This window comes from Hyperoodon ampullatus (assembly GCF_949752795.1).
Source record: "Hyperoodon ampullatus genome assembly, chromosome: 6".
In the NCBI taxonomy this organism is placed as follows: Eukaryota; Metazoa; Chordata; class Mammalia; order Artiodactyla; family Ziphiidae; genus Hyperoodon; species Hyperoodon ampullatus.
In genome coordinates this window covers 5,581,363-5,607,167 of record NC_136919.1, presented here as the reverse complement: position 1 = coordinate 5,607,167, position 25,805 = coordinate 5,581,363, and the positions used below count along the sequence as shown (strand labels likewise).

Genomic DNA, 25,805 nt, shown 5'->3' with positions numbered 1-25,805 from the left:
GCTCTCTCCCTGTTTTTCATTCCTGCTCCAGGACTCAGAGTCATCCTAGGCATCTGATTTAAAAAAAAAAAAAACAGCTTTATTGAGATATTATTCACATACCCTATGATTCACCCATTTAAAGTGTACAGTTCAATGGTTTTTCAGTATATGCCTTTATTGATTTTTTTTAATTTTGGAAAAATACGCATAACATAAAATTTCCCATTTTAACCTTTTTTTTTTTTTTTTTCGCGGTACACGGGCCTCTCACTGTTGTGGCCTCTCCCGTTGCGGAGCACAGGTTCCGGACGCGCAGGCTCAGCGGCCATGGCTCGCAGGCCTAGCGGCTCCGCGGCATGTGGGATCTTCCCGGACCAGGGCACGAACCCATGTCCCCTGCATCGGCAGGCGGACTCTCAACCACTGTGCCACCAGGGAAGCCCATTTTTAACCATTTTTAAGTGTACAGTTCACTGGCCTTAAGTACATTTAAAATGTTGTGCAGCCATCACCACCATCCATCCACGGAATTTTTTTTAATCATCCTGAATAGAAACTTCACACCCATTAAATTATTGTTTAATAGTTCTCCCTCCTCACAGCCCTGCCAACCACCATTCTAGTTTCTGTCTCTGAATTTGACTATTCCGGGTACCTCATGTAAGTGGACTCAGACGGTGTTTGTCCTTTTGTGTCTAGCTTCTTTGTTTCTTCCTTCCTTCCTTCCTTCCTTCCTTTCTTGCTGCGTTGGGTCTTCGTTGCTGCGCGTGGGCTTTCTCTAGCTGCGGCGAGCGGGGGCTACCCTTCTTTGCGGTGTGCGGGCTTCTCATTGCCGTGGCTTCTCTTGTTGCAGAGCACGGGCTCTAGGTGCGTGGACCTCAGTAATTGTGGCACGCGGGCTCAGTAGTTGTGGCTCGCAGACTCTAGAGCGCAGGCTCAGTAGTTGTGGCGCACGGGCTTAGCTGCTCTGCGACATGTGGGATCTTCCCGGACCAGGGCTCGAACCTGTGTCCCCTGCATTGGCAGGCGGATTCTTAACCACTGCGCCTCCAGGGAAGCCCTGTGTTTGGCTTGTTTCACTTGGCATAATGTTCCAAGGTTCCCAGACATCTGGTTCTACATCTAGTACCTGTGGCTGCATCAGGACAGCCCATTACCTTGGTCCTGTCAGATGCCTGCCTTGTTGGGACCACTCTGAAAGCAGCTCCCTGATGGCTAGCAGGGTGGGGAGATGCCCCAGAGCAGGGGTCCCAAGAACTGAGGGAGTGAGGTCCCACCACAGGACCCTGCCCCCTGCCATCATGATGCCCCTCTGTTTCCATAAACTTCCCCACATTTTCTGGCTCCCTACCTGTGGCTTCCTCTGGTCTGCAACACGAGGGGACCCCACTCAGTGAGAGGGTGGACACTTAGAGAAGTTACCCAAGGGAGGATTTTGGGGGAGCAAGGCACTGCTGTCCACAGAGGGAACCCTGGGAAGGCTCCCTGGGGTCGACGTGAGGTCGACCAGTTCCTGTCTTTATCACACCAGCATCCTTCAGGTCCCGCCAAAGCCCTCACCCAGACAGTCTGAGCCGAGACTGACCAGGGTCAAGCCCTGATCCCTGCCTGCCTCACTTGTCTACCATCCTGAACCCTTGCAGCTGCCTCCTACCTGGGAGCTGTCCTCACCTGGTCCCAAGTGGAAGGCAGGTTAACTCTGGGGACCACATTCTTCACCACCAGCTTCAATCTCCCCCTTGCCTGTCTTACCTTTTTTTTTTGGCCGCGCTGAGCCGCTTGTGGGATCTTAGTTCCCTGACTAGGGATTGAACCCAGGCCCTCTGCAGTGAAAGCATGGAGTCCTAATCATTGAATTCCCCCCTCTTACTTCATTTCTATTTCAGAGTCTCAAAGCCAGACACTAGCCTCTACCTTGAACTCCATTCAGATTTTTCTTTTCCTTCCTTTTCTCTCTTTTTTTTTCATCTCTTCCTCAGTATTCCTCCTCTCCATGTTCAAGGTTGCCTGCCTTTAGTCGTATTAACTTGATTTCAACTGGACCAATGAACTTTGAGGACGCAGGGAGCCCACAACTATCTTTCACCATGAAAGTAGCTATTTTTTAAATTATAAAGTTAGTAATACTCATTGTAACAATGTAAACTGTTTGTAAAAGTGTAAAGAGGAACATGAACATACATACAAGCAAGAAGACAACTTAAGATGCCCATCATCCTGCCACCCCCAGAGCCCCCCCAGTCTGTTTCATGCAGATATACACAGAGAGGTAGGTGTATTTCCCAAGAATGAACTGACACTGCATGAAGCACATGGTACGAGTGTGTTCTTTTATGCCCCGCCTGTGTTCAGAGTGAATCTCCCAGGCCGTGACCCTCCAAAAGCCTCCTCACACCCCTTCTTTTCTGAGACTCACAGTAACCCTGGGGCTGGCAGATGAAGCAGCAGCCCCAGCTCAAACCCAGGAAGCAAGGTGGGAGTATGAAATAAACAGTCCAAATGGAGTTCAGAAACCATGAGAAGCAGAAAAGGCAAAGGGGTTGGAAACCACAAACGAAAAAGCAACCACAGCTGAGGGAGGGAGATGGGGGAGAGGATGAGGAACAGGAGAGTGAAGAGGAGGGTGACAGTGATGTTGAAGATGGAGACAAGGAAGATGATGAGGAAGGCGATGATCAAGATGATGGCAATAATGATGAAGATGATGGATGACAGTGATGACAGAGATGATCAAGATGAAGGTGACGTCGACAAAGGCGATGATGACGGTCATGATGAAGATGGTGGTCAAGGCGCTGATGAAGAGAATGGTGGTGATGAGGAGAATGTGGGTGATGACATGATGACGAGGAGTTTGATGATGGTGAATGGGTGATGACGGCCACTACTGCTGAGCACCAGCCATGTGCCAGGATCTGTGCCAAGTGCTTTGCACAAGTGATCTCACCAAACCTTCTCAACAGTCCTTTGAGGTAGCTGCCATTATTGTCCGCACTCTGCAGACAAGGAGCTCAAGTTCAGAGAGGCACAGTGACTTGCTTAAGACCACACAGCCTGCTAATGGCCCAGCTGGGCCCTGGCCCCGGGTCAGACTGACCCCAGAGCCCCTGCTCCGCTCCACAGGAGACTTGAGGGAGCTCACTTTGGTTCATGCCCGGCCTCACCCCTCATGGACCCAGCGGGCTGGGTTCCTCAGTCACACAAGGTTTCTCCTTTCCCAGGGTGGCGCTGTGAGATCTGCGATGATGGCTTTTTTGGGGACCCGCTGGGGCTCTCTGGGCCCCCCCGGCCCTGCCAGCTGTGTCAGTGCAGTGGGAATGTGGACCCCAACGCAGTGGGCAACTGTGACCCCCTGTCTGGCCGCTGCCTGCGATGCCTACACAACACGACAGGTGCCCACTGTGAGAGCTGTGAGGAAGGCTTCTACGGCAGCGCCCTGTCCCCTCGGCCCGCAGACAAATGCGTGCGTGAGTACCCCCCTCCCAGACCCACAGAGGGGGGCGTGGTGGGCCCCTTCTCCACCAGATCCAGCTGGCTGCTCTGCAAGGCTGTGCAACGTTAGGCAGATTACTCACCTTCCCTGTCGCCTTGTCAAGAAAGTGTAAGGGTTTGCTCTTCTCTGAGGCCTTTCAGCCTTGGGATCTGATCAACTCTGATCCTGTGATTTTTCTTTTTTCCTGCCCGGATAATTTAGCACTTATCTCACGCTCCACAGTTGGCATGCAAGACTGTCCCAGATGGCCTGCGGCACTCATCATGTTTGTCCTGCCCCTGGGCTTCCTGTCAGGCCATGCCTCCCCACCAAGATGCTCAGCCCTCTGTGTGTGAGCTCGTGGGAGGCTTCCAGAAGTGCTGCAGAGAGAAGCTCAGCATTTGCCCCAAATTCACTTGCTCCTGAGCCCTTGCTGCATACAGCACCTGTCGCCTCTTGTTTTATGGGGCCCAGGAGAGCAGAGACAAGTGGCCCTAAACAGTGGGAACAGAGGTCTGCCCCTAACCCCCAACCAAGTTTCTGGCCTTCTCTCCAGCCTGTGGGGACTCAGGGCAGGCTCAGAAGGGCCATCTGCCACCACGACTATTCTGGGCTGTCTCTCCAAGGACATAGAAAATGGGCTGAGACTTGAGCCCAGCCCTAGAACCTTTTTGCAGAGACTGCTTAGGAGTCTGAGCTGAATGTGAGTCATCTCTGTGGGCTCCCCATCTTCTCTGCCTCTCCTGGGTCCCCAAAGGTTGGACAGATGATCGGCATGGTTCCCCAACACCCTTTCCTGCTCCCACCCCCAGCCTGCAGCTGCGACCAGGCGGGCTCAGTCAGTGAGCAGGGACCCTGTGATCCAGTGACTGGCCAGTGCTCCTGCCTGCCTCATGTGACGGGACGAGACTGTGGCCACTGCAGCCCTGGCTTCTACGACCTCCAGCCTGGCAGGGGTTGCCAGAGGTGGGTGGGGCGAGGCTGTGGGTGCCCTTCCCCTGGGTGTTTCTCCAGGATGGAAGAAGTCTCCAGGGAGCCTCCAGAGAGGGGCCTGGCTTGGCATGTGTCGTCCCAGGCCCACTGCCAGGTACACTGTGCCCTGCACTGAAGGGGGACAAAGGGACGGTCCCTTGGGGGTCAGATTCATGGCCCTGCCAGCCCAGGATGCAGGCCAAGAGCAGCCCTAAGGGATGTCCAGGTGGGCAGGGGCTGGTTTGGTCTCTGATTCCCTTCTCGGTAACTCTGTCACTCTGTGACCTTTTGGGTCACAGCAGCAGCTTAGATACCGTCTTTAGGGAGCAGTGGAGAACTCCAGGGAAATGCCCAGTGAAGCAAACAGGTTTCTTCCTGACCAGACTTCTCAGGCCTTTAATATGCTAATTGCATGGTGACTTTCCAACTGAAGGGTATAGTCCAAATGTATATAGGTCCCCATACCTTTTTTTTTTTGGGTGGGGAGCATTTTATGAGACTGTGCTTTCCAGGGCACAGCTTGAGGGAAGCTGTTTGACATGTGCAGACACAGAGGTGGGGCCTTGTCAACAGAGGGCTTGATCACCAGCCCTAGCCAGCAGAGGTGAGACTGGGAATGGCCCAGAGCTGGACTCAGACCTGGGTCCCTTTCCTTATCGTAGCTGCAAGTGCCACCCGCTGGGCTCCCAGGAGGACCAGTGCCACCCCAAGACTGGGCAGTGCCCCTGCCGTCCAGGCGTCGAGGGCCAGGCCTGCGACAGATGCCAGCTGGGTTTCTTCGGCTTCTCCATCAAGGGCTGCCGGGGTAAGGAAGCCAGGTCCTTCCCAGGCTGCCTAGAGAGTGAGGCTTCTAGGAAAGAGGACCAATGGGGAAGACGGCCATGCAGCAGTAGCGAGATCAGATATGGGGCAGGTTTTCTTAGAGCAGCCGTGGGAACATGGAGGGAGTGAGCAGAGCGGAAGACAGCACAGGAGGCCAAGGATCTAGTCCTAGACTCCACTGCTGAATTCCTGTGTGCCTGGGGCCATCAGGTCACCTCTCTGGGCCTCATTTGTATGGTTAGACTGCGTGGCAGTCCTAAACCTGACTGGTCCTCAGATCCCAGGGGCACTGAAATAACTCAGGCTCTCAGCCATCACCCCCAGCCTTCTGAATCAGTCTCCCAGGAAGGACCCAGGAATGTACTTGAGCTGCCCACGGGGTCTGGAGCAGCCAGGTGCAAGGGTGCAGGGGACCTGGGGGTTCCAGTGTGGGGTGGCCATCAGGGCACCCAGCGCCGTCTGCCTCACCCCCCAGCCTGCAGGTGTTCCCCGCTGGGCGCCGCCTCGGCCCAATGTCACGAGAACAGCACGTGTGTGTGCAGGCCCGGCTTTGTGGGCTACAAGTGTGACCTGTGCCAGGACAACTTCTTCCTCACGGCCGGCGGCACACACTGCCAGGAGTGCCCGTCCTGCTACGCCCTGGTGAAGAAGGAGGTGAGCCCTCCCCATCCAGGCCCTGCCCAGGGCCGCTCCACCTTCTGTTCATGTCACGCCCCCAGTGAGCACCAGCTCTGTGCTGGGCACCAGGAAATGCCCACTTACCCACAGCTCTCAGGCCTTCTGGGACCACCGGCCACCTCCTTCTTGTGCCCACCCAGCCATCTGGCCCAGCCCCACCTCTGCCCTCCCCTGGCTCCTGAGCGGACAGGAGAAAGGTGGCTCCTGCTATAGTCCTTCCCCACCACCCAGGCCGAGGTCTCACACTTTCTCAAGTTCAGTGGGGACGAGACCACAGAACGCCCTTTGGGGGAGGGTCAGGAGGAGGGCAATGCCCATTATGGGACACAAGTAGTATCTCAGGCAGGGAGGTGGTGTCGTGCAGGGGTCAGGAGCATGACCTCTGGGGTTCCCCTACCCGCCCCCAACCCTGTTAGTTGTCACATGCCCAGGCAGGTGACAGCCTTGGTAAGTTTCAGTGTGTGTCTCCTACTCCAAAATGAAATCGTTCAGGCCTGCAGCCCCTTAACCTGAAACCAGTGATGGTTCTGTAGAAAGATAGGATGGTGTGTGCTGAATATCAGGTACCACTCCCAGCGGTGCCTGGGCCAGCCCCCTAATCAAACCCAGCGATACATCTGCAGGAAAACAGGGGAATAGTCACACCAAGGGGGTAAATAAAGATCGTAAGTAGCCTTGTTCAGAGCAGTTTTGTTTCTAAAATGAGTGCAGGGTTTTTTCAACCTGATTTTGCCGCCCAATAAGGAATGGAGAGCTTTGCAGGTTTTCAGAGCATTTTGGACTTTGGAATCGAGGAGTGGGCTCGGGACCTGTATCCCCTGCCCCTTAGGGTGGTTACAAGGTGGATGTGAGCCGGTGTGTGGCCAGCGGTCGCTCCTACCTGGCTCCTAGCAAGTGCTCCATAAATGCGTGTATTGTTCATATGATTGAAAGAATGGGGCTAGGAGACGTTGCAAAGCACACTCACTCAGCCTGCAAGGATCACACGCCTGCTCTGTGCCAAGTCCTGGGAACATAGCAAAACAGACAGTAATCCTCCTGGGGCTTCCCTCCCTCAGGAGGGCAGAGGTGTGGTTGGCTGAATGCCAGCAGGTGCTGTGGGTATGAGAAGGGAAGGGACAGCTCTGAGGACAGGGTGGGCACGGTTGGTTCTCAGAGGTCCGGTGTGTGTTTAGCTTTGAGGCCCAGGGTAGGACTGGAGAAGGCAATGCTTGGGGCGGGCAGGCCAGGCAGAAGTTTCCAAGCAGGACTTTAGGCCACCCGCCTCACACACCGTTCCTTCCCTGACCCCTCCAGGCTGCCAAGCTGAAGGCCAGACTGACCCTGATGGAAGGGTGGCTGCAGGGGTCAAACTGTGGCAGGCCCTGGGGACCACTGGACATTCTACAGGGAGAGGCCCCACAGGGGGACGTCTACCAGGGCCACCCCCCGCTGCAAGGTACAGTGGGAGAGCAGAGTGGGGGACTGGGAGGCAAGGGGAGGGGGCTGGCTGGTCAGATGCCCCCTTTGGAGCCCTGCAGGCTGACCTCAGTCGGGTTCACCCCTAGAAGAACTCACTTGCTGGGAGAGCCTGTCTGACCTCCCCAGCTAAGTGAGTTCCTCCTGCCATGCAGTCCTGTCATCCCACGGACCTCTCTTTCAATATCCCTCACCCAGTTGTATTTTGTAGCCTTATTAATATCAGACTCTGACTATAGCCTCGGTCCCCATGGCCCCTGCGCCACCTAGACTGTACCCATGAGCTCAGTGAGGACAGGGGTTGGGTTTATTCGTTGAGTCAGTCACTCAACAAATAATCATTGGGGCGCTGTCCCAGGTGCTGAACAGGTAAAGTTCCTGCCGTCTCTGACTGTTGGCCGTTTTGCTCACTGCTGTATCCCCAGCATAGAAAATAAATGGGTAAATAAGAAAAAAGATGGTCATTCAGTCCACGTGGAATTTGTCCCTGGGACACTGAAATTTACGAGCATCAAACGTGAATTGCTTATTTTGTTAAATTTCGTGTTCACAAGCACCTGCACTCCTGTAGCAGCCATAGGTGAGCTGAGCACCTGTTTGCAAGACTAACAAAATAGGGAGCTATCAGATGCTGTGCGTTGAAACTCCCACACTGAGCCACGCTACGAGTTACAGAGCTGACTCAAGGCGGGTTTTACTGCTGTCTCAGGTTCAGGAATTGTTCGCTGTGGATCTAGAAGGCCTGGATTCCTTCCAGTCCTTCCTCTGTGGCTGACTTCCTGTTGGGGGGACCTTGGGTCATGATTTGCCATCTCTGGGCCTCAGCCTTCGCATCTGTAAAATGGGGAGGCCTTTCCTTTGGAACCAGTGCTCAGGCCTGGTGATGGAGTCAAGCTGTGCCCAGGGAGAGTAGAGGGCACAGATGGGGCCCCTTGAAGTTGCTTGATTGTGAAATCTCGACTGCTCTGTGACTCCTGGACTCTGGGCTTTCTGCAGGGGCCCAGGAAGACTTCCTGGAGCACGTGACAGGCCTTGAGGGTGCTGTGAAGGCTGCCCGGGAGCAGCTGCAGGCACTGAGCAGGAATGCCCACTGTGCCCAGGCCAGAGCTGAGAAGACATGCGTCCAGCTGGCAGACCTAGAGGCGGTGCTGGAGTCCTCAGAAGAGGAGATTCTGCATGCAGCCACCATCCTTGCATCTCTGGTACCCCAGGGGACCCCTCCCCAATTCCTCCCCTCTACTGAGCCTGGGGCATGCATGCCCCCGCCCCCTGCTTTGGGAGGCTCAGTTTTCTCACCTGCAAAATAGCGGTCACCCAGTGCCTCCTCTGGCGATGCAGTGAGATGATATTTGCAAAGAACAAGCCGTATTCCAAGTAGACAGTGAATGCCCAGCAACTGGTAGGCGTCGTTATTGTTATTTCCAAGCTCTAGGGCTCCGCCCACTGGATGCTGACTTTGTAGCTGGCTCTAAGCGTTTATGAAATAAGTGACATGGCCCAGGTCTGCCCGACAGTTTAGCCAGATGTGGGCCCTGCCCTTCAGGGATGGACCATCAGTTTCCTCCTATTTCTCTCTCTTCTCTAAAGGAGATTCCTCAGGAAGGGCTCGGCCAGCCCACCAACTGGAGCCGTCTGGCCATAGAGGCCCGCGCCCTCGCCAGGAGGTGAGCCCCCGTGCCCTGGGAGCATGGTGAGGTCCTGGCCACACAACCATGAAGGGAGCCCAGCCATTCTGCTGGGGGCTTCCAGAGTCAGGGCCAGCCCCATAGGTATCCCCACCCCGGGAGTTGGAATCACTTGAGTACAGAACTGAAGTGTCATCGCCATGGGAAGGAGAGGTGTGCAAGGATGGCATGAGATGCAGGGGTCGGGGTGGGGATCTGCAGACATTGGTCGACTGAAGGCATCTGAGAGCCTTCACTGGCTTTTTTTTTATAACAGCTTTACTGAGATATAATTCACATGCCATGCAAGTCAACCAGTTAAAGTACAATTCAGTGGGTTTCAGTATATTCACAGAATTGCGCAGAATATGCACAGAATTGTGCAACCATCTCCGCAGTCAGTTTTAGAACATTTTCCTTACCCCAGAAACAAGTACCCATTAGGCATCACTCCCCATTCCTCCTCACCCTCCTCAGCCCCTGGTAACCACTAATCTACTTTCCGTCTCTATAGATTTGCCAATCTGGACATTTCATATAAATGGAATCATACACATGGTCTTTTTTTTTTTTTTTTTTTTTTTGTGGTACACGGGCCTCTCACTGTTGTGGCCTCTCCCGTTGCGGAGCACAGGCTCCGGACGCGCAGGCTCAGCGGCCATGGCTCTCAGGCCCAGCTGCTCTGCGGTATGTGGGATCTTCCCGGACCGGGGCACGAACCCGCGTCCCCTGCATCGGCAGGCGGACTCTCAACCACTGCACCACCAGGGAAGCCCACACAGGTCTTTTGTATCTGGCTTCTTTCATACAGCATAATATTTTCAAGGTTCATGCATATTGTACCATATATCAGTACTTCATTCTTTTTTACAACCAAATAATATTCCATTGTACGAATATGCCACATTTTGTTTATCCAGTCATCCGTTGATGGACATTTGGGTTGTTTCATCCGCTGCTTTTAAGAAGCAGCTTAAGATCCTAAAGACACAAGCTCTGAAGCAATTTGTCCCTTTAGCTGTACTTTAGGGACTGTAGACTCATTTTACAGATGAGAAAAGAGACTCAGAGAAGTAAAGTGATTTGCTTAAGGACACAGGGTTAGAAGTGATAGAGCCAGATTCAAACCCAGGCTGTCTTTTCTATGCTCTCTTTATTAGGGTAACCATATAATTTATTGTCCAAGCTGAGATTTTATGTGTGATCAAAGGCCCTATTATTTATTATGCCAGGACAACAGGCGTAAACCCTATATAACAGGAACAGGGGCACGGGTCCCCTTCCCATCAGTCTTCACTGTGCGTCAAGCAGAGGGAGGACAGGGGCCTGGCACCCGTGGCTGTACTCCCTTTGGGACGGCAAGAGGCCCGTGCGGTGGCGGGGGGTGGGGGTTGGGCCAGGGCCCCCTCTGTCAGCCCCTGGTGATGGGCGGGTATTGTCATACAGTCACAGGGACACCACCACCAGGACTGAGGCCACTGCTCGGAGGGCCCTGCTCACCTCCAACAGCAGTTACGCGCTTCTCTGGAGTCTGGTGGAGGGGAGAACAGCCCTGGAGGCCCAGCAGGAGCTAGAGGACAGGTGAGGAGACCTCCCAGGTGTGGGTAGGAGCTTGGGTTGGCTTCCTGAAGCTGGCAAGGCCTGGTCAGAGGCCGCTGGTTCCAGAACCGGCTTCCTTCCCTTGAGTCCTGATGTTCTTTAGGGCGGGGTGCGATGCCTAGGGTCTTAGGCCTGCTTGGTGGTGCGTTAGAGGAACTCACTCATGCCGGGGTGCAGCTTAGCCTCCGGAGAGAAGGAATGAGAACCTAAACAAGGAGGGCCCAGATCAGCTCATCCTCGGCCCCCTGAAGCTTCCCTGCCCCTCCCCAGACCCCTGGGGAGGTCCTCTCAGGCACCAACTTTCTTCTTGGCCTCTGCTTCTCTGCTGTGGGTGGCCCCCTTGTATCCAGCTCATTCAGAGGGTCAAGGGAGACCCATCAACGTCTCACTGAGCCCAAGTGGATTTCCTAGATGAGAGAATCTGATTGGCCCAGCTTGGGTCAGGTGGCCAGTCCTGAGCCAATCGGTATGGCTGGGTGGATCACATGATCCACTCCCAGGGGGCAGGGGGCGCTGGCTCGGTAAAGGGATGAGGGATGGGCGGCACCCTGGTCCGGGGGTGGGGGGTGGTCCAGCAGTACCCATGGTAGGGGAAGCTGGGTGGGGCAGGGTGTGGACAGCTGGACAGGAAAGCTGTCCTAGTTGATGGATTACAGCATTTCAGGGAAAAAGGGCCCCAGAACAGTCATGCAGCCCAGAGGTCTCCATTTACCTGGAGAGCAACATGCCCAAGGTCACTCAAGGGCATCAGGGCCTGGGCCGCTATCCCCCCAACAACACCAGGCATTTTCCTCTTCATGATTCATCCAGAGGAGCCAAACATTTGCAAAACATGTGATTCTCAAGTGGAAACCAAGCGGGAGCTCCTTCAGAAAAGCATGATTGAATTAAGTGAATGAAGAAACAAGAATGCAGTCCCTCGGCTGCCTTTCCCATTCATTAGACAGCTGCCGAGCAGCAGCCAGTTTCCAAGGCCAGCTGCTGGGTACCAACTCCGCAGACGGCGGTTCTGCCCGGGAAGTTGCCAGAGCCCCTTCAACCGGGAGCTCCACTGGGGGGGCCGGGACAGCAATGGGGAGGGATGGCCTGCATCCTGCTCCTGGGCCATCCTGTCTCTGTCTCCTCCCAGGTACCAGGAGGTACACGCGGCCCAGAGGGCACTGGGCACAGCCGTGGCAGAGGTGCTGCCTGAAGCTGAGAGGGTGCTGGCCGCCGTGCAGCAAGTCAGTGCAGATGCAGCCCAGCGCCTGGCCTCACCAGCTGCCCCTGCAGCACTGGTCAGCTCAGCTCTCCTTGGAGCTCTGCATGCAGTGGTTGTGAGGGAGAATGTGGCAGCTGGGAAACCAGTGCGGCCCAGGCAGAGGCAGAGGACATGGCTTATTTCTAACTCTCTAGCAGTGGATTAAAAGATCTCAGCCAATCTTTGTTGTTGATTATAATGATGATATCAAGGCCGAGGCCTCTTCTTCATCATAGTGGCATTGGCAATGACACCAGACGGACATGGGGCCAAATCCCAGCCCCGCCACTCTAGCTCTGTGACCTTGGCAAAGGACTTCCCATCCCTGTGCCTCGGTTACTTTGTCCGTCTGTCGGCTAGAGCTCACGCATTTGGTTATTTCAGGGCTGCATCCATGAGGGGCTGGAGGGGATTCGTGAGCAATGCCCTCATCCTCTATGTGGCTGTCACCCTACACTCCTCACCTCTGGATAAATCAGCTCATCAAGTCTTCTCAGTAATCCTGAAATTCCAAAACTTGGGAGCTAAACTTAAAAAAAAAAAGACTAAACTTATAGAAATGCATCTGGGGCCCAGCCTGCCCAGGACTGACTGCTCCCAGGCTGTTTCCTCAGGGTGTTTGATCCTCCCACTGTGTGTGAAGTAGGAAAATGTAGGTAGTGACATGTTTGGCCCTGAGCACTGCCCCAGATACTGCTGAGGGCGTTAGGTAATAAGCAGTCCCCACAGGAAATTCTGAATTCAGAAGTACGTCCGGCCCCAAGGTTTCAGCTAAGGGATTGTGAGCCTGGGGAAGGAAACGCAGGTCAGGGAGGTTAGCTGGGCTGCCTGAGTCTGCGCTTCTAGAAATTGCTGGGGCTGGAATCAAACCTCAAGTGACAGCTTCCCCAGTCTGGCTTCTCTCGCCCTGGCCCCTCTGCTTCTTAGGGTCCACGTGCAGCCCTGCTCCCCACGGTCCCTGCCCCTGGGCTTCTCCCACCCAGTAGAGGACCTGCCCCTCGGACCTTCCCATCAGGCCTTGTCTGAGCCCTCCATCTCCCGGCAGCCTCAGAAGTCCCAGGCCAGGACCCTGGACCTGAAGGTGCAGGCCCTGGAGAAGACGGTCGCATCGAGAGAACGCGTGGTCACCGAGGATGCCCGGACCCTCCAGGCCACCGCCCAGGCCGTGCTGCACAAGACAGAGCCCCTTATGCAGGTGGGCTCTTGTCCTTTGAGGCAGCACCTGGAGAAGGTTGGGGCTGCCCCAGGCATGATCTGGGCTCAGGGGTTGCAGGGGGAGGGAAGGGCAAAGACCAGAAGTAGTTCTTCCCCCGCCCCCCAGTGCCTTCCCCCAAATTCCAGAGAACCTCAGTTAGCTCGTGCCAAGGCAGGAGGTCCTGATTTCCCGAGAAGGAGTAAAGGTGTGAGAGGAGGCAGGATGGACAGACAGACAGAGCCATGCCCACCACCCTTACTCAGTGTTAATTACAGCTGGGATGGGTCTCATTCACTTATTCTTGCATTCATTAGTTCACTTGCCAGATACTTTAGTGAGCACATACGTTGCTCTAGTGCTAAACCCCACTGCAAGACTAAATAATCAGGGAATTCAAGAATTATGGGGTGAATGGAGCCCCAGCCAGTGGTTTCCAACCTATTAAAGTATAAGCACCCCTTCAAGTGTTTTTTTTTTAACTTTTCATCTTTCATCTAGACTTAGAAAAAGGTTGCGAAGAAAGCACAAAGAAGTCCCATATACCCTTCACATAGATTCTCCTCCTGTTAATGTTTTACCCAGCCACCTCACAAGGATCAAAATAAGGAAATCAACATGATATCATACAATGAGCTAATCTACAGACCTTATTCAAATCCCAGCAGTGGCTTATCCCGTAGCCATCCTTTTTTCGGGGGGGTTGTGGCGTGGAAGATCTTAGTTCCCCGACCAAGGATCAAACCCATGCCCCGTACAGTAGAAGTGCAGAGTCTTAACCACTGGACCGCCAGGGAAGTCCCCTGTACCCATCTTTATTTTCCTTTTAAAGACAAGAAACACGGCAGAAAGCTGTTGCCTGCATCTGAACAGCTGGGCCTGGTGCCTGTCACATACTGGGAGAGCTGTGCTGTGTCAGGGCCCCCTGAGGTGGTACCCATTGATTTAGTCCATCACCCTGGTCTGGGGCACAGATGAGGCCACAGCAGAGTCAGGACCAGACCCCAGTGCACAGTGCCCCAACACAGTGCCTCCCACCTTCCTCTCCCATCCTGCTAGGCATTTGGAGTAAGACTTAAGACACAAGGGCTCCCAGGGCAGCACCTGGTGGCTCTTCAAACCCACATGATTGCAACTTCCCTGGCGGTCCAATAGTTAAGACTTCTCCTTCCAATGCAGGGCATGCAGGTTCCATCCCTGATCGAGGAGGTAAGATCCCACATGCCTCGCAGCCAAAAGAACCAAAGCATAAAACAGAAGCAGTATTGTAACAAATTCAATAAAGACTTTACCAAAAAAAATTTTTTAAACCCCGCATGATTGATTGATTGATGGCTTGAAATTCACATCACATAAAATTACCCATTTGAAAGTGTACAACACAGTGGCATTTAGCACATTCCCAATGCTGTGCAAGCACCACTTCTGTCTAGTTCCAAAACATTCATCACCCCAAAGGGTGACTGCTTATACCCATTAAGCAGGCGCTCTTCATTCCTCCCTCCCCCCAGCCCCTGGCGACTGCCCATCTGCTTTCTGTCTCTATGGATTTATCTATTTCAGACATTTCATATAAATGGAATCATGCCATATGTGACCTTTTGTGTCTGGCTGCTTTCACTTATCATAATATTTTCCAGGCTCATCCACATAGTAGTATATATCAGCACTTCGTTCCCTTTCATGGCTGAATAATATTCCATGATGTGGATACACCATATTTTGTGTATCTATTCATCCATCAAACCCGTATTCTTTAAGTATCCAGCCTTTTTTAGTGGCAATGGGGAAGAAACTAATTTTCTATGAGTAAAAGTTGTATAATAAACAGATTCACTACTTCACATCCTCTGGCTGAGATGCAGCAGCATTCTGACAAGAAATTTTCAGTTGTCCATCTTTCTTTTAGTTCTTAGGTTCCAGTTTTCCTCTGAGCTTTTGTGAGACAGGTAACTTCTTGGGAGAGATATTCAAGGTTTAATATTGGTATAATAAAACAAATCAGATGTTCCTGGTAAATAGCATAATTCAGTGTCAGAGTTTTGGTGATGTTTTGGGACCTTGTACATGTGGGTTTGGTGCCCACCTGACCCCTCTCTGCCCAGCACACCTCCAGCACCACCTGACCAGCCTCTCTCTTCTCTCTCCAGCTGCACCAGGAAGCCAGAGCTGCCCTGACCCAGGCTTCCTCATCTGTCCAGGCTGCCATGGTGACTGTCACAGGAGCCAGGACTCTGCTGGCTGACCTAGAAGGTATGTGTGCCCTGCTTAGCCCCAGGCTCATGGATGCACAGATGCCTTTGACAGATACCAGGACTCATGCCTCAGCCAGGGCAGGCTTGGCTGCAGGGGAAAGAAGTCCAGTCATGTGGACGTAAGTCAAGGAGACCATTCCCTCTGCCTCTAAGGACCTCCCTGTCCTGTGGCTGCTTGTCCCTCCCCATCTCACACACCACTCACCAGGTCCTTGCCTACGTGGCCATCCATCATCAGACCAAACACAGAGCCCCTCAGGACCAGATGGGAAGAGAATCTGATGCCATCAGCTGTCCATCCCTGATCTAGGCCACTCTGGCTGGGGGTCTGGTTACCTGGTACAAATATGGCTGCCCTGGTCCAATGTCCAGTGGGCTATGGGAAGGGATGCAGTGTTTCTCTTTAGAATGTGGGTTGATGGGTTGATACCAGTCCAGGTCTCTTTTGAGCTGTAGGAAAATGAGGCCAAGGGCCCCCATTTTACAGTTGGGTAGACCAAGAAAGGAAATTTTACTGAATGAAATGTGGAACAGCCCCTAGCCTGTAGTTGCTCTGCCAAGAGAGGATTTGTGTTCAAATAAGTTTAGGAAATGTCACGTGCTATAGATCCCCCTGAGGCCTTGCAGTGCACACCTGAGAATATTAAAGGCTCTGAGAAGTCCTTCAATAAAGAAACCGGGTTCACTTTATGTAAACATAATTTCCCCTAGCATTTATCAACACCCTGTAGAATTAGGGCTCCCCAGTGTGCACTTTTTTTCTCTTTTTGGCTGTGTTGGGTCTTTGTTGCTGCGCACGGGCTTTCTCTAGTCGTGGCGAGTGGGGGCTGCTCTTTGTCGCGGTGCGCAGCTTCTCACTGCAGTGGCTTCTCGTTTCAGAGCACGGGCTCTAGGCGCGAGGGCTTCAGTAGTTGTGGCACGCGGGCTCAGTAGTTGTGGCTCGCGGGCTCTAGAGCTCAGGCTCAGTAGTTGTGGCACACGGGCTTAGTTGCTCTGCGGCATGTGGGATCTTCCTGGACCAGGGCTCGAACCTGTGTCCCCAGCACTGGCAGGCAGATTCTTAACCACTGTGCCACCAGGGAAGTCCCCCCAGAGTGCACTTTAAGAAATGCCAATTTTGCGTACAGGAAGCAAAGTAGATCTAACTTTTGGATTATCTTCATAGAATGATTATGTAGTATTATGTCCCTGGATATTAGAAGGCTTGATTCTTTTTTTAAAAAAATATTTATTTATTTATTTATTGGCTGCATTGTGCCTTGGTTGCAGCACACGGGATCTTTCGTTGCGATGCGTGGGCTTAGTTGCCCCGCGGCATGTGGATCTTAGTTCCCTGCCCAGGCATCAAACCCACCTCCCCTACACTGGAAGGTGGATTCTTAACCACTGGATCACCAGGGAAGTCCCCTTGATTCTTTTTAAATTTGACTTTGTCTACTATAATCAGTACTCCTTAGGATAAATTTCCCTTAAAATTTTATCTGAAAGGAAATGAAAAAGTCTCTCTTTCTATATAGAAGGAAACTACTTCTTATTAGATAATAAAAACCTATGTGAATTGTAGAATTTCTCTTTTTGTCTTGGCTGCTAGGAGGCTAAAAGGTAAATAGTGCATTTGGTACCTGCACCATCATTATTCTAATTTTCTGGCACTTCTCACTCTTCATCATCCCCCTAGTTACATATGGCCTTTGGTTTATCATTTTAATGGTCCAGTTTTTGGTCTGTTCATCACGATAAGCTGCCTCAAAGCTTATTTAGAAATGCGTGGTATGTAAAAACAAAGAACTTAATGGATCTTGCTGTGTACTGTGCTATAGCTCCCATCTCTACCACTGGCCCAGGCATTGACCACCATGTAATTCTGTGACTTTAGTAAGTATCATAATATAACATGAATCTTTACACTCACAGGGCAGTATGTCTCACTCATTTGTTTTCCCTGGGTGAGCCTGAGAAGTTTACCCACAGATCTCATGCATCTCATACCTCTGCTCACGTTGTCCAAGGGTCTGGGGTTGGTCAGACATCTGACAGTGACCACCCGATGGGCTCTCCAGGCATGAGCCCAGCCCTCCTGACACAGCCTCGGCCGGGTTTACAGGAATGAAGGCAAGGTTTCCTCGGCCCAAGGACCAGGCCGCACTGAGGAGGAAGGCAGCCATCGTCCAGGACAGGCTCCTTGCAGAGTCCAAAAAGAAGACCAAGCAGGTGGAGAGGATGCTGGGAAATGCGGCCTCTATCTCCTCCGGTGCCAAGAAGAAGGGCAGGGAAGCCGAGCTGTTGGCCAAGGACAGTGCCAAGGTCAGGGCCACGGATGTGACTCCAGGGGCATCCCTGCCTTCTGGGCCTGTGGGAGGACTGTCATAGGAGAGGTGCCCTTCTGTAGGGTAAATGCCCCTTCTGTATGCAATGCTGAATACTCTGCACTTGCTAAGGGGTCCCAGGCTCTGAGCTCCGGAGCTTCACGCGGGTGACCCTGTGGATTCCGCAGGAAATAGATGCCACTGCTGTCCCCATGGGACAGGTGAGGACCCTGACGCCCAGCCCAGTTCAGTAACTTACCATAACCAGGGCTCACACCTCAGTCTGTTTGGGTCTACTCCCTAAACTTCTAGACTTTTCTTGTTTAATTAGGGCCAAATTTGAATCGATATGCATCTTCCCAGCTCCGTCACTCAGGGCCCAAGTAAACTGCCTCTACAGCTCCCTAGAGACAGTGCTGGGTTGAAGGGGTCCCCAGGCTTGGTTTCTGGTCCTGCTATTTTGATTTTGGCCAGCTTCTCCTCTCTGCACCTCTGTTTCCCCATCTGTAAATTACTGGAATTTCTTCTCTCGGGGGAGATGTGTAGTGTCCAGCAATCTGCACTTTGCCGGCATCTGGTACACAGCTGTTGAATGAATGAATGGACGATCTGGTGCGTGAATCTATGACCGCTTGGCGGGGCGGTCACCCTTTACCTCTAAAAGGAGTTTCTCTGCTCACACTCCCCTCCCTGCTGCTGCCGCCCACCCCGTAGCTCGCCAAGGCCTTGCTGACGGAGGGGAAGCAAGAGCACCGCCGGGCTGGCCGGCTCTCCAGCCAGACGCAGTCGATGCTCCAACAGGTCTCCCAGCAGGTGCTGGCCTCAGAAGCACGCAGACAGCAGCTAGAAGCAGCTGATCGGGTACGTGTGCTGAGACCCCAGCGCTCCTTCTCCTGTGGTCCCGGGAGCCAGCCAAGAGCCGCTCAAGCTTTTCTTCTCACCCCCTCCCCAAAAAGGTGGGTGCCGGGCTGAGCGAGATGGAGCAAGAGATCCGGGAATCACGCATCTCTCTGGAGAAGGACATCAAAGCCTTGTCGGAGCTGCTTGCCAGGCTGGGTAAGGAGACCCCAAGGCCGGGCCCTGGCCCCCTGGGTCCCTGGTGCATCTCCGGGATCTTCCTGGGAGGCCCCGTCCTGGGGAAGCTTACCTCCTAGCCCTCCTGTCCGTGGCTCCCCCCATCCCGAGACTTGTGGTCAATGACAAGCATTGGTAACCGCGCCAGGCCCCCCGGGGCGAGGCAGGGATGGTGTCCAGAAGCATGCTCACTTCGTCCTCCAGGGGCTGCTAGTCAGGAGGAGAGGAGAGCCACAGAACACTCACCACCCACAGAACACCTGTAGGTACCAGGTGACTAGGTCCGCCCTCCGTGGTGGAGGGTTTCAGAGAAGGAGAGAGAACGTCACAGAAGCAAGTCTGGCATCAAGGATCAGGTGCTGGTCTGGAATGAGAGAGACTGGCAGTCAAGTCTGGCACTTTCCCTTCCTTGGCTGTGAGACCTTGGGAAAATCACTCCACCTCTCTGAGCCTCAGTTCCCCCACCTGGGAAATGGGAGTAACAATGGGGTAGTTTAGAGAGTGCTTTCCACACTGTGCAGTGTGTGATGAGATAGTAAATCGTGAAAGGGACAGCCCCCAAGACGTGGAGCCCTCAGAGCAGGGGCGAGGAGACAGCGTCAGAGCAGTTAGGCTGAAATGAACAACAAGCAGTTTTAAAAGTGGGGGTAGGGCTTCCCTGGTGGCGCAGTGGTTGAGAGTCCGCCTGCCGATGCAGGGGACACGGGTTCATGCCCCGGTCTGGGAGTATCCCACATGCCGCGGAGCAGCTGGGCCCGTGAGACATGGCCGCTGAGCCTGTGCGTCCGGAGCCTGTGCTCTGCAACGGGAGAGGCCACAACAGTGAGAGGCCCGTGTACCGCCAAAAAAGAAAAAAAGTTGGGGTAAAATACACAAAACATAAAATTTGCCATTTTAACCATCTTTCAGCGTACAGTTCAACAGCATTAGGCACAGCATTCACCTTACTGTGCAGCCATTGCCACCATCCATCTCCAGAACTTTTTCATCAGCCCAACATGAAACCCGTCCCCATTATACACAGACTCCCCATTCCCCCTCCCCCAGCCCCTGGCAACCCCTGCTCTACTTTCTGTCTCTGTGAATTTGGTACTGTAGGCACCTCACCTAAGTGGAGTCATATAGTGTGTGTCCTTTTGTGACTGGCTTATTTCGCTTAGTGTAGCGTCCTCAAGGCTCATCCACGTGACAGCATGCATTTTGGTTACTGTGATCGATAAGACAAGGAAGGGCTTCCCTGGTGGCGCAGTGGTTGAGAGTCCGCCTGCCGATGCAGGGGACACAGGTTCGTGCCCCAGTCCGGGAAGATCCCACATGCTGCGGAGCGGCTGGGCCCGTGAGCCATGGCCGCTGAGCCTGCGCATCCGGAGCCTGTGCTCCGCAACGGGAGAGGCCACAACAGTGAGAGGCCCGCGTACCGCAAAAAAAAAAAAATAAATAAATAAAATAAAAATAAGACAAGGAAGAATCACCAGGTTCTGGATTTTAGCTGGATGCCAGGCCTCCGCTAAGCTATTCACACATGTGATCGTATCTCATTTTAACTTTCGAGGCAAGGATCCTTATGCTCTTGCTATTTTGCAGATGAGGAAACTAAGGCACAGAGAATTTAAATGATGTGCCCAGGGTCCCACAGGCAGTCAGTGGGGAGGCTGTGGATCACGCTCAGGTCTGACCGATTCAGAGTGCCCGCTCGTAGCCACAGGTCTATACCCGTAAGAACTCAGCTCACTGGACACGATGCCCAGCATGAAACAAACGCTCTATGTGGGTAAACCACTCTGGCCGTTGTTGTTGTCATTTATTCTTTCACATCGGCACTATGCTTGACTCAGGGGTGCAGGAGTGACCACGCACACCTAGACCCTGTCCCCGCCCCAGGAGACCCAGCTGGGCAGTTAGAGTGGAGGCTGTAACCTCTTCAAAGGCCAGGCTGTTTGGACTTTCCCGTGGATGGTGGGACCTCTCCGAGTCTTGGCTGGGAGCACAGCCTGCCCGGCAGCAGGGCTCAGCTTCTCTCTGCTTCTCCCTGCCCCGGGCTCAGCTCTTGCAGCCGCCTGTCCTCCAAACCAGCCTTCATTGCCCCGGAAACTCAGGGCCATGGGGAGCCCTGGGGCCCAGGGGGGTCCTGTGGGATTCAAAGGCATTGAGGATTTGTTTCTGTGACTCCAGCACTCTCCCACCTGGCTCAGCTGTCTTTCCATTGAATGCCACCTTAATGACAAGGTGACAAAGGCCAGGTGGGGGAGACAGCCCGTGGATTCCATGCCACCATCACCAAGTTCATATGTGAGCACCCAGCCCCACCCCCTCGTTTTACACTTGGAGAGGCTCCTCCGGGAAGTCCTAATGTGTGCTGGGCCAGGACTAGACCCCTGCTGCCTGCTTCCCAGGCCTGCAGCCCCTCCTGACCCGTCTGCCTCACCCACCCTCATTTTGATGCCAGAAACCTTTCTTTTCACCCTGATGTCCCCACATCCTGGCCCACAAGTGCCATCGGTAAGTGTGGGCTCTCAGCCAATTGAAACAGTGTGTGGGAGCAGCAGGCGTTACGGGGCCTCCCCCACACACGCTGCTTTACAGATGAGGAAACTGGGGCTCAGGACTCACCCGAGGCCTTCATTGTTTAACAGGAATAGTAATACCAACAACAAAAATTAACAGTTGCCCAGTGCCACCCAGGGGGAAAGTTCCAGGGTCTGCACATAAGCCCGGTGGGGCGCCCAGGCCAGGCCCTCACCTGCCTCACCACGCTGCCCTCTCAGTCCCTTGCCTTCCTGGTAGATCGTGGGCACTCGGAAACCTGGAGGGTTTGGGCTGGGGAGGGCTTCTGGGGGTGGGGCCTGAACAGGCTTCTGGGGCCTGCAGGGGATCCAGCCCATCCTGAGGCTGTCTGTGCCCCACCACAGGGTCACTGGACACCCTCGGAGCCCCCGCCCGGGCCCTGAATGAGACCCAGAGGGCACTGGAGCGCCTGAGGCTGCAACTGGGCCCACCAGGGGTGCTGCAAGGGAAACTGAGGCTCTTGGAGCAGGAGTCTGAACAGCAGCAGCTGCAGATCCAGAGCTTCGAAAGCAACCTTGCTGAGATCCGTGCTGACAAGCAGAATCTGGAGGCCATTTTGCAGAGCCTGCCCGAGAGCTGTGCCAGCTGGCAGTGAGGGCTGCCCGGACCCACGGTGCCCCCGGCCCAGGGCATGCACGCCTGCCACAGGTGTGCCATGCAGGCACACTGCCCAGACCCTGCTGCCGCGTACCCTCCCGAGTCTGTGCCCACACCCCCTCCACACCGGCAGGAGTGAGTGTGCATTCAGAGCTCACCCAGGCGGCTACGGTGTGCACACCCCCATCAGCGTGCACTCCCACCCCATACGCACATACACACGCACAGGTACATGCGGACATGTGCCCGTGTGTGCAGTGCACACGTGTGCATGTCTATCCATGTGTGGTGTGCCCCCTCCGGATGCTGGGGGTGTTTTATGTTATGTTATGTTATGTTAAATGCCCTGTGACACTGACATACTCAGGCAGGGTTGGTACCTGGGAGGCTGGGACCGGGCAGGGTCGGAGGGGCATCCACAGAGATCCAGGGCAGGTTCAGCAAGAACCAGAGCCCCCAGTCCTAGCCCTGCCCTCTGTCCTGCAGCCCCCTGACCAATGTGTCACCCGCCACGAACACCCAGCAACTCTGCATAGCTGAGGGACCAGGCAGGTCAAAAGACACAAGATTCTGGGGGGTTCTCAGCAAAGGAACCTGAGTCCTAGGGCTCCTGGGGCCGTGGTGCAGCCTGCTAGGCCAGCCGGGCCGTGGCCTGCCCATGCAGGGGTTTCTTTGGCTTTGTGGAATACTTCCTTCTCAAGATCCTGGGACTGGGTCAAACTCACTGAAGGAATCACCTGCCCTAGGCCCGGTGCCCCTTTTGGGCCATGGCCTTGTGACCTGAGGGGGCCTGGGTCAGGGGGCTCAGACAGGTTGCTTGGATCTTCCCTTTGTGACCCTGCCAACCCTGGCTGGCCTTTGACCGATTGACACTTCCCAAACTGGCCCTGCAGCTCTGTGGCACCATCTGCCACATGGGAGGCCCTGCTGGGCGTGGAGGCCTGGCTGCCTTTCTAGCCTGTCACGCAAGGGTCTCCCACTGTGGCTAGGCCCTGCCCAGGGTTCCCGGCATCTCCTCCTGGCACTCCTCCCCTTTCCCGGGCCCTCTTCCAGCAGACCGCGGGGCCTTGGCACTGGGAGGGTGGGTGCCTCGGGGGGCCCAGCCCCTTCCCAGCGTTCTTCCTGCCCCCCAGCAGGGGAGACAGGCAGCAGCCCAGACCATTTCTGTTTTACCAACTCTGTTTAACGTGGCAATAAAGGACCCCTTTACTAGCCGGTGGTGTGCCTTTGGTCCTCCGGTGCAGACTCACCACCTGGCTATGGGTGCACATGCCATACACACACACCCCCCTCTGTGAGTCAGTGGCAGAAGGTTCAGTGATCCCTCTTGGCCCACATGAGGTAGAAGGAAGGTGACAAAGCTGAGCCCATCAGCTTTGCCAGTGTCTTCCCACTGGGGGGTACTCTGCTGGGGTCCTGCAACTCCAGCCATCTGCCCTCTCCTCTCTGCTCCGGGGAACTTATTAGGCAAAGTCTAGGGCCTGGGGGAGTTTGAGGGGTGGGGTACGGAGAGGTCCTCAGCTGACCTCTGGCTCAGGCTGGAGACACCGAGGCAGGAAAGGAACTCAAAACCAGTGTCCAGCAGCGCAGAAAGGCTCAGGGTGGGACACCAGTGAGGAGAGGAGAAGGAGGGCTTTGGGCCAGGCCTCAAAGGGTGGGGAGACAGCAGGGAACATTCCAGGCAAGAGGGTGGGCAACAGCGCAGAGTTTGCAGGGTAGGGGCCTGGCCCGCACGGGTCACTCCAGGAACTCAGGTTGCAGGCGGGATTATGGCGCATGCTCAGTCAGGGCTCTGGACCACGAGGCCTGCCCCCCTCCCGGGTTGGTTTAAGCAGAAAAGGGGAGTTCGCTGGGAGGACTTGGGCGAGTCTCCTGGAATCCTGGGGTAGGAAGGGCTGCCAAGGCTCAGAGATGGTCAGGGGCCGGGGGCTTGCCTCTCCCTTCCCTCCCACCCCTCCCTTTGGTCTCTGCCTCTGCTCTCTCCGCGTTTACTCTGTTTTCTTCTCTCCGCAGAGCAGCTTTCTTTGCTTTTCTTGTGCTTGATGGAAGAGAATGTCCCCACTGCCCCCACCTGGACCCACCATGGCCCCCACGTTTACTTGTCATCAGGTCAAAAGCTTGGCAGAGACAAGCTGGAAAACTGACCTGATTCCAGCTTCCCAGGAGGGACCAACCCAGCTTAGGCCGGGTCCCCCCCTACTCCTGTTCGGAAAATCAAGGGTCTCCGGGTCCAAGGCCATATAATGAGAGGTGGGCTGTGCCTTCCCCACCCCCGCACACTCACTGGGGGAGGGCATTCAGAGAAGAGGTGCGCTCCTCCATGGAGAAACTGAAAACCGAGGCCGGGGGTAGGGGGGTGACGTGATGCACATCAATGACCCAGGGAGGGAGCTGGTAGGTTTGGGAGGGAGGACACGGGGTGGGGAGCCCAAAACAGGAAGTGGCTGCTCTACCGTGAGTTTAAAGATTAATGTCTGGTGTAAGTGGTGTCAAGGAGATGGGGGTGCTTTGCAGACCTCTGGGGTGGGGTCTGATGCCCCCAAACCCTCTTCCCTGCTACCCAGCTTCTCTGCTGACAGAGGCACACAGCTGTTCTGATGCCTGCTCTTGGCCTTAAACCTTTCTCTGCTCAAGCCGTGGGGGGCTCAGCAAGGCCCAGTCTCAGCATCCCCAACGGGTGGAGAACAGGCTTCCTCTCTGTTCCGCGGTGACGTACCTCAGACCTGACATCTCGTGACTCATGCAGTCCAGTCATGCTTCGGGTGTAGAGAGCCACTCTCTGGCCCCAGAGGTGGGGCTGTGGCTGGGTGGAATGTGGCAGCTGCTGAACATCTGGCTAGCAATGCAGCCCAGCAGCTGAGCAGTGGAAGATGAGGTGGCCTCTGCCCTGCAGAACCAGTGACTGGGGCCAACCAGCCCAGGGCAACAGGCTCTCTGAGCCTGAACCAGGAAGTGCATTATGAGGGTCCCATTCTATGTCAGCTGTCTTCTCTGACCTCCAGACGGGACATCTCCCAGCAACCAAGGGTTATAACTCCTATCTGCTTAAACCACCCTGATGGTAATAAAATTTATAACAGCCCCTGCTGGGTGAAAAGCATTGTTTCCTCCGTTCTACAGACCAGGAGACTGAGGCTCAGACAGGTCAAGTGCCTTGCCCAAGGTCACACAGCTTGGTCAAATCCAAAACCTAGGTAGGGATGAATGGGCCTATGGAGAGTAACTGGCTGTGCTGGGGAGGTGGGGCCTGCCCCTCTAAACTGCTGCCTTGGCATTAACCCACCTTGGGCCGTCCCATTCTGTGTAGCCTTCTCCCTTGGGACAGCCTGGCCACTTCCCTCCCCAGGGGCAGCTATAGAAAAAAAGAGAACCAGCTGGTCCCAGGATCCCAATCCTAGGGGTCAGGATGGAGGCAAGTCTGTGGGCGGGGGACTTCCTGGATCCAATCCCCAGGGACCCACTCAGTGTACCTGTGGGTGGGTTGGTGGGGGGGATGAGTAGGTACACATTACTGGTGACCAGGTGTGCTGTTTGCCCAGAAGAGTCCCCATCTGTGCCTGTGACCCCAGCATAATTGTTAGGAGTGCCACCTCTCATTCTCAGAAATGTCCTGATTTGGACAAGTCCCCAGTTCCCGAGCCCCACTATTCCAGGAGTTAGAGGCTTGGTTTATCATCCTGGTGGACCTATACTCCAGGCTTCAACTTTCTGACTTTTCTGTAAAATGGAAATGCCGAGTCCTATTTCATAGAGGTTTGAGAATTAAATGATGTAACACATATATCCTGGGTTGACGTGGCAAAGTGCCTGGTGCCCAGTGAGTGCTCAAGAAAAAAGGGCTTATTAACAAAACACTAATTCGTTCTAATTGATTTCAAGTGTCACTGATACCCTAGAGGCACTTTGTCATTATGCATTTTCTCAAGAAA

At 54.4% G+C, this 25,805-nt stretch overlaps 1 protein-coding gene across 1 annotated transcript in view; it reads left to right on the top strand.

The window, feature by feature from the left end:
* The window catches only part of LAMC3 (laminin subunit gamma 3), a gene marked incomplete at both ends in the record, with an annotated part of 61,169 nt that extends 39,295 nt beyond the window's left edge, over window positions 1–21,874 (top strand). Inside the window, 15 exons of the mRNA XM_079706011.1 lie at window positions 3,204–3,449; window positions 4,267–4,420; window positions 5,089–5,231; window positions 5,724–5,902; window positions 7,223–7,364; window positions 8,381–8,586; window positions 8,972–9,048; window positions 10,495–10,629; window positions 11,777–11,924; window positions 12,933–13,082; window positions 15,230–15,332; window positions 17,439–17,638; window positions 18,355–18,501; window positions 18,597–18,696; window positions 21,624–21,874. Of these exons, the coding sequence (XP_079562137.1) occupies window positions 3,204–3,449; window positions 4,267–4,420; window positions 5,089–5,231; window positions 5,724–5,902; window positions 7,223–7,364; window positions 8,381–8,586; window positions 8,972–9,048; window positions 10,495–10,629; window positions 11,777–11,924; window positions 12,933–13,082; window positions 15,230–15,332; window positions 17,439–17,638; window positions 18,355–18,501; window positions 18,597–18,696; window positions 21,624–21,874 (2,381 nt within the window). The remainder of the gene's footprint in view (window positions 1–3,203; window positions 3,450–4,266; window positions 4,421–5,088; window positions 5,232–5,723; window positions 5,903–7,222; window positions 7,365–8,380; window positions 8,587–8,971; window positions 9,049–10,494; window positions 10,630–11,776; window positions 11,925–12,932; window positions 13,083–15,229; window positions 15,333–17,438; window positions 17,639–18,354; window positions 18,502–18,596; window positions 18,697–21,623) is intronic.
* Window positions 21,875–25,805: the final 3,931 nt, after the last annotated feature.